The sequence below is a fragment of the Leucopleurus acutus genome (assembly GCF_964270905.1).
Source record: "Leucopleurus acutus genome assembly, chromosome: 21".
Taxonomy (NCBI): domain Eukaryota; kingdom Metazoa; phylum Chordata; class Mammalia; order Artiodactyla; family Delphinidae; genus Leucopleurus; species Leucopleurus acutus.
In genome coordinates, this window is record NC_139163.1 from 14,156,847 (window position 1) to 14,172,860 (window position 16,014).

Consider the following 16,014-nt stretch of genomic DNA (forward strand, 5'->3'; position numbering starts at 1 on the left):
ATAGATGACATTATTTATAAAATAAAATGTAAACAAAGCTAATTTATTAATCAGTTCATTTACCTGTATAAAATGTTCTCTAAACTACTTGAAACTGAGCAGAAACAAATTATGGAAATTTCAGTGGTGGACAGTAGTGACTAGTGTTAACCAATTTGTATAATAGGGAAATAATCATTAAATATTAATAATTAAATTTTACTTAATTAAATGTTACTTCTTCCAATCAAGGGGATTAATTGGGATAAAGTACCAGGAATCCTTCTTGCCCCAGTGTATAATCCCGATTTTTCTATGTACCACTGCAATGACAGTCATTTCATTAGATGCTCTTGGAAAAGTGTCAGCCCATTGCTCTGTGGGGTCTGTCCTCTCTATTGGAAGGTTCAGCAGCCACAGCAGACTCATGGTATCTCAAGAACAAATTCTCTTTGAACAGGGGATTTTAAGTACATGTATTTGATAGTATTTTTCTTAATAATATTGATTTTTCTTTGGCAGAAGGAAAAAAACAGAAAGAAAAATTGAAAGTAGCTGAGAATAAATCGCCACCTATGGTCATTTCCTGTATTAATGCTGATGTGTCCAGTGTTCCCCCGTCCAGAAGTTCTGAAACTCGAAGTGTATCCCTGGCTTCTCATCTTAACCCATCTCAGGTAGATGCTTTTCCACTCTCTCTTTCCTTCAATCTTTATATCTCTGGCCTCAGTTTGTCAAGAGTGCCATTCTATTAAATTCTGTTATCAAGATATTTGGGTCTGTTGGCCAATAAGACTAAAATTTAAAAATAATTATTTCATGGGGTTGAATAGAATCACCAGATTCTTTGATAGAGTAGGGACACTCAGATTTGAGACTTTCCACCTGCTTTGAACTGTAGAGCTGTTTCCATATTTTTGGAGAAAAAAAATGCTTTCCCCCAATAGTTCTAGCCAATTTGAAGGTTACAGATGTTCTCCTGTCCTCCCACCAAAGTGATAAAAGACTCAATCAATGAGTATACGTTGGGTTCATTCAACATTAATTGAGTTTGTATTAAGTGAACTGTATTAGGTGTTTTAAGGAGATGTAAAGATGAACACAGCATATTCCCTGACCTAGTAAAGTGAAGAGTATGATACAGGTCAGATGCAAAGTCTTCTGTGAGCGTTGTGCAAAAGAGTTGTAGGAGAAGCAGGGAGAAAATGATTTATTCTGCCTGGAGTGAGGCTTTATGTTTTTTGGTTGGAGGTGAAATTTGAACAGAAACATGAAGAAATGGGTAGGCTTTCCTGGATAGGAATTCTGAGTGGGTCAATTCAGACCCACATGGAGGAATGAGGGAGGGGAACAGTGATTGGACTGAGGCTTAGAGGATGAGATACTGGGACAAGCAGAGTCACTGTGGCAAGACCAGGGCGTTTGGAATCAAGAGACCTATGAGGGGAATTATCTTGGACATGTTGTTTAACTTTTCTAAGCTTCAGTTTCTTTATCTATAGAACGAGGGTAATAATATGTTGTGAAACGGATTGTTGTGAGGATAAAACCATATAAATATGTGAGAGCTCCTAACACAGGTATATACTGGGAACTCAATAAATTTTTCTTGAATTGTGTCCCTATTCAAAGATCTAGTGGAGGGGCTTCCTTGGTGGCGCAGTGGTTAAGAATCTGCCTGCCAATGCAGGGGACACAGGTTCGAGCCCTGGTCCAGGAAGATCCCACACACCATGGAGCAACTAAGCCCATGCGCCACAACTACTGAGCCTGTGCTCTAGAGCTCGCGAGCCACAACTACTGAAGCCCGTGCTACTAGAGCCTGTGCTCCGCAACAAGAGAAGCCACCACAATGGGAAGGCCATGCACCACAGCCCCCCTCGCTGCAACTAGAGAAAGCCCACGCGCAGCAACGAATACCCAATGCAGGCAAACATAAAATAAATAAATAAAATAATTAAAAAGAAAAAAAATGATCTCGTGGAAGGTGAGGCTCGAAAGGATGAGCTTGCTTATGGGAGACCTTCAGGAGTTTGGACTTTATGTTTGCACAGCCCGTCTGCTGTGGGGAAGCAGAAAAAAGATAAGACAGGATTCCTGGTCCGTACAAGTTAGTTGGAGGGAGTCAAGCCATACCAAACAATACCACACACACACACACACACACACACACACACACACACACACACACACACACACACACACACACACACACACACACACACACACACACACACACACACACACACACACACGATATGTTTAGAGTGGATGAGAGTTTGAGCTTTGGATATAGACTACAACTTTGGAGTCCAATGTCACAAGCTATTGACTCTGTGATCTTGAATCTGCCCTTCTTTCAAAGCCTGTTCCATTATCTACAGGATCTATGAAATAGGAAGCCATGAGAATTAAAGGAGATAAGACATTTAGTACAGTGTGTGGCACAGAGCAGACTAAGTGTTAGCTTTGATTATTATAATCAGATGCTAATTATAGATCATATTTTATTATATTATAATTAGGTGTCTTTTAGCTCATTAATGCTGTGGGGCTCAGAGGGAAAGTAGCATACCCTCTCAAAGTAGAGTAATACATGAACTAAATCCTAAATGACAGGCAAGATTTATTAAGCTGAAAAAGAAAAGGGAGGATGACAAGGCAGAGGCGAAAATATGCACCCAGCATAGGAGCAATAGGGCCCAAGGTTCACGGAGCAGTGGATTGAAACAGAAATATCTCATAGGGTTGTTTTACCCTCTAGTTTAAGGGCTTACAATTAGTCTTTGTTCGTGCTGTTCAAAAGAAACTTTTGGAATTGCTACCAGTTTAATGAACTTTTGGTCTCTTTAGACTGCTCTGACAGGCTCAACAGTGTTGCTCACTTTTCATATTGAAGTATGAATCACATAAGGGAACAGTTGATGACAACCTAGAAGAGAACATTTAACTATCAGGCAATATAAATACACTTGAAAAATACAGAGATTTTAAAACCTAAGGATTTATTTTAACAGATATTTTGTTGTGTTTACAGTTTTTTATGGTTTTTTAAAATGCTTTTTACGGCTATTTGGTTGTTTGCATTTGGATAAAAGTTAAAAGAAAGTGAATGGGCAACAAAGTTTAAAGTAAAAGTAAAGTACTAGTAGAGTTTATTTTGAAATAGTCAAAGCATTTTAGTGATAATCACAGTAGGTCTTACTTTATTCCTCTAACATTTACTTCTATATATATTCAATATGAGGAAAATGTGATTAGGGGTGCCACATTTTTCTCGAACTATAATTCTAGTTTCAGAAATCCTGTTTGCCTGAAGCTATATATTATTTTAAATCCTAGTTGGTCATATTACGGGATGGAATAGGAAATTAATAATTACTTAGCCCTGACTTCATGCTTTCACCAAGGTTATCGAATTGAATTCTCCTAATAACTCTATGAAGTAGGAATCATTATCGCCCAGAGTAAAGATTAGGAAGTTAAAAATCTTTCCAAGATGACCAAGCAGGGGGCATTAAGAACTGGGATTCAAATGCAAGCCTGTCAGACTCTGGTCTCAGGTTTTCCCAGGCTCTGGAGCTGGTCCGGGAAGCTCACTGGGGTGAGCTGTGAAGGGTTGGGTCGGAGGAGAGGTGCCAGACAAGCTGACCAGTGGGAGCTGGGACACCTTTTCTTTGCTTCTCCAGACTCTCTGTCCACCCTCTTCACCCTGGTGAAGGTGAACACACAGCAAATGAACAGAGGGCTCCCTGCCCTGCAGCTTTTGGGAGCCAGAGCACGGAGGAGAACGAGGCCTGGCTTGTTTCCTCCTGGCCCTTCTACCAGGTCACAGTGGGTTGGTGGCATTTCTCCATCAGCTACCCGGTCCAGATTCCAGAAACCTCTCCCTCACTTCTTGCTGCTCCGAGCCTAGGTGTGGTAATGTGTCCCTACTGTTAACAAGCCTTGGGGAATTGCTCATTCCTTATTCATTTCTCTTCACACGTCTTTAGAAAGTATGGTCCCTTTATTAAATGCACCTCAAGTTAGCCAGTTTGAGGCTGCCCTTTGTTTCCTGTGGGCTCCTGACAGGCATCGTAATTGCAACGGCTCTGGGTGCTGTTTAATTTTTATTCTTTTCACTTGCCTCAGATTCATCGCTTCTCCAATAATTTTTATAGTGACTTGAATGGTGTGATGACAATTCAAGCAAAACCACTTCAGCAGAGACCTACTTATTTTGCAGATAGAACACAGTACGTATAAAAAATAATCACCCAGCCTCTTCCCTGCGCTGGACACACTCGACCACTAAAGACCACTGAGGACGAGATGATAAGAATTGCATTTAATCCCATGCTCCAGGTGTGTCTGAGCACATAACAGCCAATGCATAAGAATGAAAACAGCCTGTTCTAATGACAACCACAAAACAATTCCTGTTAGGTTGGGGCCGATAAGGGGACTGTAGCTGTGAATTCTTAATCTTGTGGGCTATACGGTTTGATTACAAACAGTGAGAGACTTAAAACAATGAGATCTCTTCCCCCTGTCAATGATCCTTCACTGAAATTAAAATTGAACTGGAAATGCTGGTCTGTCCATTCATTCAACAAATAGGACTAAATTCTATGTGCCAGGCTGTGTTCTAGACAAAGCCTAGTAATGAGCAAATGCATAGAGCTTACATGTGAGTAATGAACTTGACTTCCCTCCCCCAGGAGTGAGCAAGAGGACAGATCACTGGGTTTAGGGGCCGGTGCTCTTGCCTCAGCCCAGCACCGTCTGGCAAGGATCTTGGAGGCTCGCGGACTACAGACTTCTGCAAAGAAAACACCGGCATACAGGAGGCTGCCTTCTCTTACCGCAGAATCACAGAGAATAAAAATCCCCAGCGTGTACAGTGATGAAGTTCTTAGGGGAACGAAACTGTAAGTCTTGTTTCTCTGATGGTAAAACAAAGGTCACGGAGGACAGAGATGCTTGTCAATTAGGGTTTATGGTTTATTCTGGACAAAGGATCCCCTGTCAAATCTTATGTGGACAGTTTTCTAAGTAGCTCGTTATTTGGATATTTAACATGAATTTGTTCCAGTAGTATACTTACTACTAGATACTAGCTATTAGCTAGATACTAGAATATAAAGTCAGGCCATGTACCTGCAGCACAGGCAGCTAAGCGCAATGAAACTCCTGATGGAGAGGGTCTCAGATGGGTTTCAATGGCTGAGTCTGTAAAACTAATCATTAGCTAATGCTTTTATATATACACAATTAATACTTTCATTGTGAGGTGTAAAAACTGATGTACATAAGATGCTGTTAAAATAAAAGGGACATATACCCATTAGTTTTTATTTATCTTGAAGGGCGAGTTTCATTCTGTGTAGGGAATTTCAGAAAATCTTTTCACCTTAGGGATCAACATCAAATCATTGCCTTATTAGAAAGGAATTTGTCTCTTCCTTTATTGTAGAATTACGAAGGAGCTTTCCAGTTTTCTCACTCACTCAAGTGTGAGGCAATACTTGTGTTAACAACAGCCAGTGTTTGTTGACTGCTTTCATGTTCCCAGCACTAGCTAAATGAATCACATTTATCTTATTTGTGACCTACCACAAACCTTTGAGTTGGTACTCACATTATCCCAAATCTAAGATGAGGAAACAGAGGCTGAAAGGAGTCGAATAACTGGCCAAAGATCACTCCCCCACAGTGCTGCCTGGCTTTGGAGACCAGCCCCTGGACCACCGGGCCACCAGGCTTCCTGCAGCATGGGAGGGAGTTATTACAGGGACCGCATCTAGGTCCCCCTGCGGGGGGGATGTGTAAGCAGCTGCCAGTGCTTAACGAGTGACTGGACTCCTTCGAGATGCACTCCATAGCACCCTTTACAGCTTTATGATAAGTCAGCGTTTCTTTCACTAGTCGGAAGTGCTCTTTCCAGCTTTATTTGAGTCTGCTCTGTTAATTCTTTCAAGATCTCACTCCCTCCTCCATGTCACTTTGGCCACCTGGGACCCTCTTCGTCATCCTCTGCCGTGTCAATAGCACATTACTGGCTCTCTCCTCTTCCTCCCAGCCCACCCAGCCTCCACTGTCAGGCTTTCATCAAAAACCTTTTCTATTTTTTACTGAAATAAATTCAGATACCTCCAACTGTACATTCCCTTCCTGTTTTGTCCTGGCCTCTCCCTATTTGTAGATCCATGTCTTTCAACATTTTTAAAATTATTGCCATGCTAAAAAGCCCTTTTAGAGTATCTTTTCTAATTCCTCCCCCACCTGTGAAAGTTTAATATAGTGTAGAGTTTTGTACTTTTTTTTTTTTTTTTTTTGCGGTACATGGACCTGTCACTGTTGTGGCCTCTCCCGTTGCAGAGCACACGCTCCAGATGCGCAGGCTCAGTGGCCATGGCTCACGGGCCTAGCCACTCCACGACATGTGGGATCTTCCTGGACCGGGGCACGAACCCGTGTCCCCTGCATTGGCAGGCAGATTCTCAACCACTGGACCACCAGGGAAGCCCTTCCAGATATTTTTGAAAGCATGATTTTAATGACTAAAATATAATTATGTGGGTATATAATAATTTACTGTGTTGCCCTATTACTGAAAATTTTCATTTCTTCTATATTTTCACTATTATATTGTACAGTGAACGTTATCTTACATAAATTTTAGTAAGGATGTCTTTAAACTGTTTCCTGGTGGTAAGTCCTAGAAGTAAAGCTACCAGGTCAAAGGTTATGGATATTTTTAAGGCTCTTGAAATATTTTTCCAAAGTTCTTCTAAGAATGGTTCTACCAATTTATAGACCCACTAGCAATCCACAAGACTATTTCCTTGCAGCCTGTAAACCTTAGAATTTATTATTAATAAATAAATGAATTAGAATCTGTTTCTAGAATATCCATCTCTATTCTTGTGCACAAATTAGACAATTTAATTTTTCAGTGTTAATATGTGGTAGGGAAGGTCTTTTATCATCATTACTCTTCCTTTGTTGAAATTACTCACCCATGTTGACAAATAAATTTTACAATCTGGTTGTCAAATTTAAAAAAAAAGTATCACATTGGACCTCATAGCATTAAATCTATTAAAAATGTAGGAATAATTGACATTTTCACAAAACTTAAGTTTTCCCATCAGAGAACATATTTTGCCTTTTATGACCTTACATAAATTTTTGTGGTTTTCCTCATCTAGGCCCTGCACATTGAGAATTAATTTTATCCTTCATTGATTGCTCTATTCCCTAAATTTTCTACAGTGCTTGTATTCAGAACCAGACACCGTAGCACTATATTATATCAACTGCATTGCATTGTAATCTAATGACTTGATTTGTTTTCAGTACTTTGTAATCTTCTTAAGGAGAGGAACTAGATATTCAAACACTTCCGTGTTCTGCGCAGGGGCTAGCACAGCTGAGCACTCAGTAAATACAGGCTCACAGTCCTTACTAAACACAGAGGTGACTGGGGCTGGGACTCAGTCCCCTGCCCATCTTGTAGAAACTCAGTTCATCCTACTTGGCGTTTCCTTTGGGAGGCAGGTTGTGATTAATAGCTTCGCGGTAAGGTCTGTCCGTCTCTGTACCTGGGTGCTCAGGTGTTGTTGTGTTTACAGGCAAACTGGCGTGGACCGCACGGCCTCCCCACCAGTTCAGACCTCAAGGAGCAGGTTGCCACCAATAGGCTCAGAGACTGGGGAGCAGAATATGGCAGTTCCCGGATGGCGTCCTGTTTCTGTAAGACAGATTTCTTAATATTTAAGTGCACCATTTACATTGTTTGTTGAAAAACAAACAAACATAATTTGGACACTTCCACATGGACACGGTAGCATAAAATGTCTCCATGATCTGTTTCTTGAAAGTAACTGGCTTGTGAGAATTTATAGGAGGTGGGAGGATTAATTCAATATTTTGTGAAATAAAAACACGGCCCGAACTAAATCAGAAAGTCCAGGTGTCAAGGCCATATCTGACGGTCAGGATGGTGTAGCGAAGAAAATAGCATGAAGATTACGTCAGGGGACAGGCAGATCTGTGTTTGAATCCTGCCACACAAACTCTTCATATGATTTGCTTCCAATTAGTCTCCCTGAGCCTTAATTTTCTCACTTATAAAAGGGCAATAATGATTCCTACCTCAAAGAATTGTTATAAGGATTAAATGAATTTATAGATGTTAAATAATGCCTGGCATAGATTAAGAACACAGTAACATACCCTGCCATTTTTCCCAGCTCTCATTTTTACAGTTAATCTTTGCCATGTTCACTGGAATGTAGGCATAATGTCTTCTTCACCCAGGCTCAACTGAGCCAAGCGACCACAGAAAGTCTGGGGAAGGTATGCTGCTGGTAGAAAGCCTAACCAGGTTTCCCCCAGATTTATAATGACTGCTCACTTCACTCCAATACAAGTAACTTGTGTCTATTTTATAAAACACAGAAGACCCCCAAGTGTGAGAACATAAAGCCTAGGGAGAGAAAAACCAGCTGAGGCAGGGCTTTCTCTCGCATTCCTTCTGCCTCCCTGAATATAACAGTAAAACTCATTCTTAGAAGGCAAGAGTTGCAAAGCTTTAATATTTAACTTTAGAATATTGTGGCTTAGAGTGGAATCCTAAAAGCAGTCATATATCACATTTAAAAAAAGTCAGATGCTTCACAAATGCAGAAGAACATTTCTGTCATAGTTTAATATTAAGAATTTTATGCAGTTAAGGTTTTTAATCCATATTTACTTATTAAGGCCCTACCACTTTACCGGGTTAAAAACTACAATTACATAATTAAATTGATAGGTGTGTTTAGTGGACCTTATACTTAGTAATATCTAAATAAAAGTTTTCAAATAAGCGAGTGAATGAATGATAAACGAGCGACTGATTGAAGCATATGTAGATTTTCTTTTGTCTTTTTAAGGATTGCATTTATTTTAAACAAGAGCATATCATCCTTCATTTAGCTCAGAGGAAGGCATCCACAAAAACATGTGTTGAGCACAGTACCTGTCCGTGTAGAAAGATCACCCCTTCAAGAAAGATCTCTGGCCAAGGAACAGTTTTCAAGCCCAGCACATCCCATACATTTTGGGTCGGTTCTCTGTTAACCATAACTTTCGTTTTTAAAAATATTTGAAACGATAAAACTCATCCCTCATTTTATTTTTCTTCTAACAGTCAGATACACCCCGAAAAGGTTCATTGACACTGAGGGAATTTGCTGGTCACACATGGACAGGTCAAGGTTTTTTGACAGGTCGGTGTTCTCCATATACAAATAAAATGATGTAATACGTGAAGTTTCAAGTTTTGGAAAGAGAAATTGGAGATTATCGACCTTGAGAGGACAATTTTGACCAAGAGTTTGTCATCTATGGCTATATCTCAGGAATCTCCATAAAGAGCAAAACTGCAAAGACAAGCACTTCTCTGCTGTTGGTTAAAAAAACAAAAAGTAACTGAGTAAATCTGAAGATGGAAGTGGTTTTGGTAAGCAATTCATGAATCAATTGGGCAGCATCTCATGTGGCAAACAGAGATATTCTGAGGAGCTGCAGGGCATGGAAGGCTTTTATAAAAGGAAGGCAGGACAGGGAAAGGAGATCGTCAGCAAGGAAAAAAGGAAAGTTCATCGGAGGAAGGTAAAAGCTCAAGTGATGACAGCTTGTCTTTGGCTGACCTGCCGGGTTTTCCATTGGCTGGGCTTGTTGCTGGGCAAGAAGGAAGTCTTCCTTCCTCCTGCTGGGGCAGGAATGTAGCTGCGCTTCCTGTTTGGGAGAGCAAGGTGGTCTCTTCCTGTTGGGGTCAGTCAGTTACTGATGTCTTCCTGGTGGGGTAATTAAGGGTGAGTGGTGGGCAGGGCATGAGAGCTCCCACTACTGGCTTTCCAACCCCAACTTTGGCTGAGGTTTCTTTTTATTAATTTGCACAATCTTAAGGGAGAAAATGCCCAAAGTTTCCTAATTTAGGGCCTCACCCTCATAAAAAAGAAAATGCTGTCTTGAGTCTTATGAGAAATCAATGTCTCTCTCTGCTGTAGAGTTTCCATGTTTTTCTTCTGAATGAAACTCTATTTTCAGATTCTCTTTGAAGATCTCATTATAGAAATGCTTCACAAAATTAATACAAATCTTCTAGTTATTTTATGATGTAGAGTTTTACAGATAAGTACTTATTCTCAGGTAGTATGCCATTTAAAGAATCAAGTTTCTAGACTGAATTCAGGCCTATGATGTTTTAATTTTCAAAACCGTTACCAACATTTTTGTTCAAAGAGGCAACGTAGCATCGTCATGAGGTGTGCCACTCGAATCAAATGCCTCGTTTCCATCCTGACTCGAGCACCTACTAGCTGAGCACTTTAGGAGAGCCTCAACTGCTCCGGGCCTCAGTTCTTTTATAACAGACTAGATGGAGAAAACAATTATTGGAAAAATGTATGGAAAGGACCTAGCTAGATGCCAAGCATACACTGTTTGCTCAAAAAATATGAATCATTTGTAGTATAGATAATCTCAAATGTAGAGGATAATTTGCTGTTTTAAGGGAAATAATATAACTTTAAAATAAATCTAGTATAATTCAAGCACTGGGACAACTCAGGTTTATCACTGTTTATGTCAGCCCTTCTATAGTTCTATAGCATAGTGATGTCAAAATTTCTCTATTCTTTTGAGATTTTTCTCCTATGCTCATAGCTCTAAGCTGCTGTGTCTTTTTGTTGCTTTTTGCCTTGTGCATTCCCCAGGAGTATTCTCTGTCATTTTCAATGACAATAGTTCTTTCTCTAAAAGGCAGCCATGGTATGTGAGAGAGAGAACAGTGACGGTTGATAACTATGATTCTGCGGATGGCCAATAGACAGCGGCTAAGGAGTTTCGGAGATGTTGACTGCAGCGTGCTAAGTGGAGATGCCAAATAGTTTGTTGGGCGTACAGTACTAGAGGTTAGGAGAGGAAACTGGGCTCTGAATTTGTTTAAAATCTGCACTCTTAATTTTTCACCAAATACTAAGTCACTGTATTCTCTTATCAATAACTTTGTGACAACTGTCATTATTGCTGGTTGGAGGCCTTTTTCATGTCTATAGAAGTGATTGAGGGTACATAAAAGAGATGTTCCTATATTTCTAAAGATTTATTTTCTTCTTCTCTGACAAGCAGGCTTGTGGTCTCTTGCTTACCTTTGCTTCCAGGTCCAGAAGCGCAGGGGCTATTAACTTATCAGCATTATTTCTGTAGCAAAAAAAAAAAAAGAAAGGAGAAGCTGAGGGACCAAGAGTGGGAAGGACTTCTTAAGGTAGCTGACAGAGTTCTCTGGGGGAATTCATGGCCAGGACCAAGGCCCCGTGGAGGGGAAGCACCCCTCTTTCTTCTCAGCACCCAGAGTGGCAGTTTTTCCAGATGACTATTTCCTGATTTGTGTACAAGTGACATTGAGGTTTTTTTTTTTCGTTTTAAAAAATATCATCTGCATGGAACATATAACACGATCCTTTTGGGACCTGGGATTTGTAACATTTTAATGAGAATTTTGCTTGGTGTTTCAGGTTCACAATTTCCACCTAAATCTTTTCAGAGGACAACTTTGACTTTGAGAAAGAGATTCCAAGTGGCGTGTTGATGTGACTTCACCAGGATTGCAACACCTGCTGAAGCATTCAAAGCCTTGGTACACCATTTATCACTTGAAAAATACAAGAAGTATTGTTATATATCTGTCTGACAGTCTGAGATGTTCGACTGCCTGAGAGAAATGCAAACAAATAAACAACTTAATTTTGAACACTTTTTGCTGTAAAGAGAATACAAGTCAAACCCACCAACCTTCTTCATTATCGGAAGCATTCCAGTAAAGGTTCTTTAGGCTTTGCTCAGAAGAATCTAATATGTGTTTATAATTCATCCTTTTATTAATTATACACAGACACACACATGCTTAGTGCGTGTATTCACACACTACTTCGTATATGAAAGTATATTATCTAGGAATATGCCATTTTATCTAGGAGTATGTAACTTTATGTCTTTTGAGATTTTTTTGTCTCATTCTATTATTAATTCCATCAAAGTCCTAGTCACTAATAGATATTACTCCCTCCTTTAGAAAACAGCAAAGTCACCTTTGGTACAACATGACAGGTTGACTAATGTTCAGATTGTTCTAGTCATTGTGCTGACTTTCTTATACCTTTTTTAAAAAGCACTTTAGGGGCTTCCCTGGTGGCGCAGTGGCTGGGAGTCCGCCTGCCGATGCAGGGGACGCGGGTTCGTGCCCCGGTCCGGGAAGATCCCACATGCCGTGGAGTGGCTGGGCCCGTGAGCCATGGCCGCTGAGCTCTGCAATGGGAGAGGCCACAACAGTGAGAGGCCCGCGTACCGCAAAAAATAAAAAATAAAAAAATAAAAAATAGAAGTACAGTGGTCTAGACTCATACCTTATAGATAACATAAAGTCTTGGCTCTACCACTCACTTAAAAAAAAAAAAACAGCCTGCTCATGCATATATTTTAACACCTGTATTAAAGATAATACAGATAATAATTAGAGTTTATTAAATAATGCTTAAATCAAGGATGGTGTAGGGCAGTGTTTTCATAATAATCTACTTTGATAAATGAGTCTCATCTTAGAATTTCCCTAACAAAGTTTGAAAAAGGCAAATCAAATTACTCCTGAGATCAATTTTTAAACTAAGGTTAGTGACTATATTAATTAAAATGTCAGTTTATCCAAAACCAAAGAAGAAATGAAGAAATTTTAAAATAATATAAAAACATGTAAAATACCATAGAAAACTACTAGATTGTATGAATTTAATACTAAAGGAAGTATCCATAGAGTTGTTATTCTGAACTAGAATGGGATTTCTATACCAATTAAGAGATACATTTTTATAATATCATAAATCATTTGCATATTATGTTTTTATTGTCATTGTTTTCTTATGACTACAGATCATGGTTAGGATGTTTAATTCTTTAATTTTTAATAAAAAGTGTTGAGTTTTCAAAAATTCATTACATTTATAAAATCTTTAGATTCCCAATTTTCAATATAATTTGTGTAAATATTTCTCTACTCTGCAGTGTCTAATACACAGGTTACTCATTCATTTATTACCAACTCCACAGCAAACTTTTCCCTGTGAATTCAAAATACATATCCATACATGTTTGTGAGGGTTTTACCTCATTTATGAGTACACCAATTTAATCTTCATTTCAGAAAATGGCATTCCTGTGCGGCAATCATACTTGATATTTATCAAGCACCTCCTTTGTATAAGATTCTGTTCTAAGCATTGGGCTGAACAAGACAAAGTTTTGCCCTAATAGAACTTATACTCTAGTGGAGCGCACAGACTGTAAACAAATCAATAGAAACATAAGGTGAGCTAACAGTCAGTGCTATGAAGAAATATAAAATAAGGCCATGTGACAGCGGGAAGAGTTGCAACTTTAGGTAGGACAGTCGGGGAGGCTTTATTGCAGAGGTGGTCTTTGAGCAAAGACTCAAAGCAAATGAGAAAAGAAGCCATGTAGAAATGGAAAAAAGAATTCTAGACAGAGGAAAAAACACACAGCCCCAAACAGGAGCATACCTGGAGGTTTGAAGAGCAGCAGAGAGGCCAGTGGGACGTGGGATGGGATTAGCAAGGGGGTAAATAATAAAGAATAAGATCAGCAAAGTAATAGGAGCTGAGGGTTTAAGATGCTTTTTGGCCTTGGAAGTTGTAAATTATCCGAAATGGGGAGCCACTGGAGAGTTTTGAGGACCAAGTGATGTAATCTGACATGAGATGATGTTTCAGATCAGATGATAGTGGTGCAGCTGGGGAGGAGTCAGGGACCTTGGGTGTGTTCTCAAATTTGAGCCAATAGGATTTGCCATTGGACTGGATGAGCAGGGTAATAAAAAATCCAGATTGCCTCGAAAGCTCTGGCTTAACACTTGGAAAGATGGTGTTGGCCTTTCCCGAAATCAGAAAATGTTCAAGAGGAGCAGATTTGGAGGCATGTTGAGACATGTTCGTTTGAGATGCCTGAAGTGGAGATGTTGAGGTGTTTGGATATCTGTCCCTGGGGTTTAGAGAGGAGGTAGAGACGGGTGTGTGTGTGTGTGTGTGTGTGTGTGTGTGTGTGTGTATATGGTATTTAAGTACTGAAATGGATGAGATAACCAAGAAAGTGAGAACTTAGAAGCAGGGAAAAAAGAGTTCTGAGCCCCGGGCATCTTAACATCTGCAGGTACGGGATGTGAATTTAGATAAGGTCTGAGAAATGACTTAAAGATTTAGCCACATGGGAGATATTGGTGATCTGGACAAGATATGTGCTAGAAGAATGGACAACACAAAAGTCTGAAGAGGCTTCAGGAGAGAATAAGAGGAGGAATTGAAGACAGTAGGAATTTACACTGATCATTTGATGTGTGTGAGTATATAGATAACATAGTTCTATAGCCAGTGAGAATTTATTTTTTTAATCTAAATTAGGTATCTTTTTCATACTGGGAATCATTCCAAGTGAGATAAAATTTAAGGAAATCAGTGTTAACATGTACAAAGGCCTTCTGTAGTTTATAACACATTGTGGCCCACGACTTTAACTTTCAGAAGCACTTATTTGAAGCTGGGGAGAGTAGCAAACAAAGACCTTCCAAGTGGGAAGGGATTCGTCCTTTACTGTAGAATGAATCTTCAGGAGAGAAAGTAAGTTCACACCTTCCTACTCAGTTGGATTAGTTCCATGAAGCTGACAATGAATGTGGTTACAGAGGCAGACAGATTGTCTTCACCTTGGCACAGCACTGTTTCCTACACAGAGCATCCTTACCTTTTACGGTGGACCTTCTAAGATGCAGCACTGTGTACGTTGCTACCAGGAGAGAAGGATGGTGCTGTGCATTTCTTGCAGGCCTGGCCATCTGACTGGTTTCCTCTGAAATGTAAATATTCCAAGGCAGTATGAGAAGGGTCCCATCTGGTAACAAGAAAACCACAGGAAAGATGAAAGGGAACAAAGGGACAAGGCTTTTCTTTTGTTGACCCTTAAAAAAAAACTTCAGTGTCCTGTTCCTCACCCACAGATTGCCTTCAAAATAAAACTAAACCGTGTACGCCTGGCAGTCAAGGTTTATTTCAGCTCGCTCCATGCCACCCATCAACATCATCTCGCTCTAGGCACTCTGAGCTACCTTGTGCTCCAAGCAGGGGCCCCTACACTGTCTCCTGAACCCCTCATACCCTTCCCTGACCTGGAGCACTTCTTCTCTCGTGCTGCCTGGAGCATTCACTCCCCCCACCCCACCCCATCCCTCCCTCTTTCTCGACTTCCTGAGGTCTGCAGTTGTAGGTTATATTCCTTGTTTTGTCCACAGGGATTAGCAGAGAGTCAGATATAGACAAATCTTGTACTTTTATAGCTTTAATTGGCCTTGTGGCTCAGCCTCAGTCCTTTAGAGAGAAGGAAATGAGAGCCCAGAAGATATACTGAAAGATATTACACAGATATATTTTTTTAAAGTGTTAAAGTAATTCAACAATATGGAAGTGAATAACATAAAAAGTGTAAGTTCTTCTCCATTCCCACGCAGTCGAGTTGATCATTATTTTTCTTTCCAGGTATTAGTCTAGCTGCAGAGAAAAAAAATTCTCCCAAAGAGGGCATTACATTATATACTTTGTTCTGCAACTTGTTTATTATTTTTTTCCACTTAATATTTCATGAACGTCTTTCTGTGTCGGTATATATAGATGACTTGAAGAAATTCAGTTGGAGAAAAGTCTTAGGTATGTTTTTCTCTACATCAGAGAGGCTCTGCAGGTGGCTGCAAGTAAAGATAATCCAATTAAGCAAAATAAAAATACAGGGTATTCTCAATATTCCAGCTTCCTTGGCACTTTTCCTATAGCTTAGGGACGTGCTGCTAGGAGAGGGACCCTGCATCCCAGCGCCTTTGTGAAGAAGGATCAAGTGTACACAAGGGAACCAGAGTCAGGATTGGGTACCTGGAGAAAAGAGAGAATT

At 39.9% G+C, this 16,014-nt stretch overlaps 1 protein-coding gene across 1 annotated transcript in view; it reads left to right on the forward strand.

The window, feature by feature from the left end:
- Positions 1-11,767, forward strand: part of FAM149A (family with sequence similarity 149 member A) — a 29,259-nt gene extending 17,492 nt beyond the window's left edge. Inside the window, 6 exon segments of the mRNA XM_082863870.1 lie at positions 502-656; positions 4,114-4,217; positions 4,683-4,892; positions 7,599-7,719; positions 9,161-9,239; positions 11,532-11,767. Coding sequence (XP_082719996.1) covers positions 502-656; positions 4,114-4,217; positions 4,683-4,892; positions 7,599-7,719; positions 9,161-9,239; positions 11,532-11,605 — 743 coding nt within the window. The 3' untranslated portion in view covers positions 11,606-11,767.
- The last annotated feature ends 4,247 nt before the right edge of the window (positions 11,768-16,014 follow it).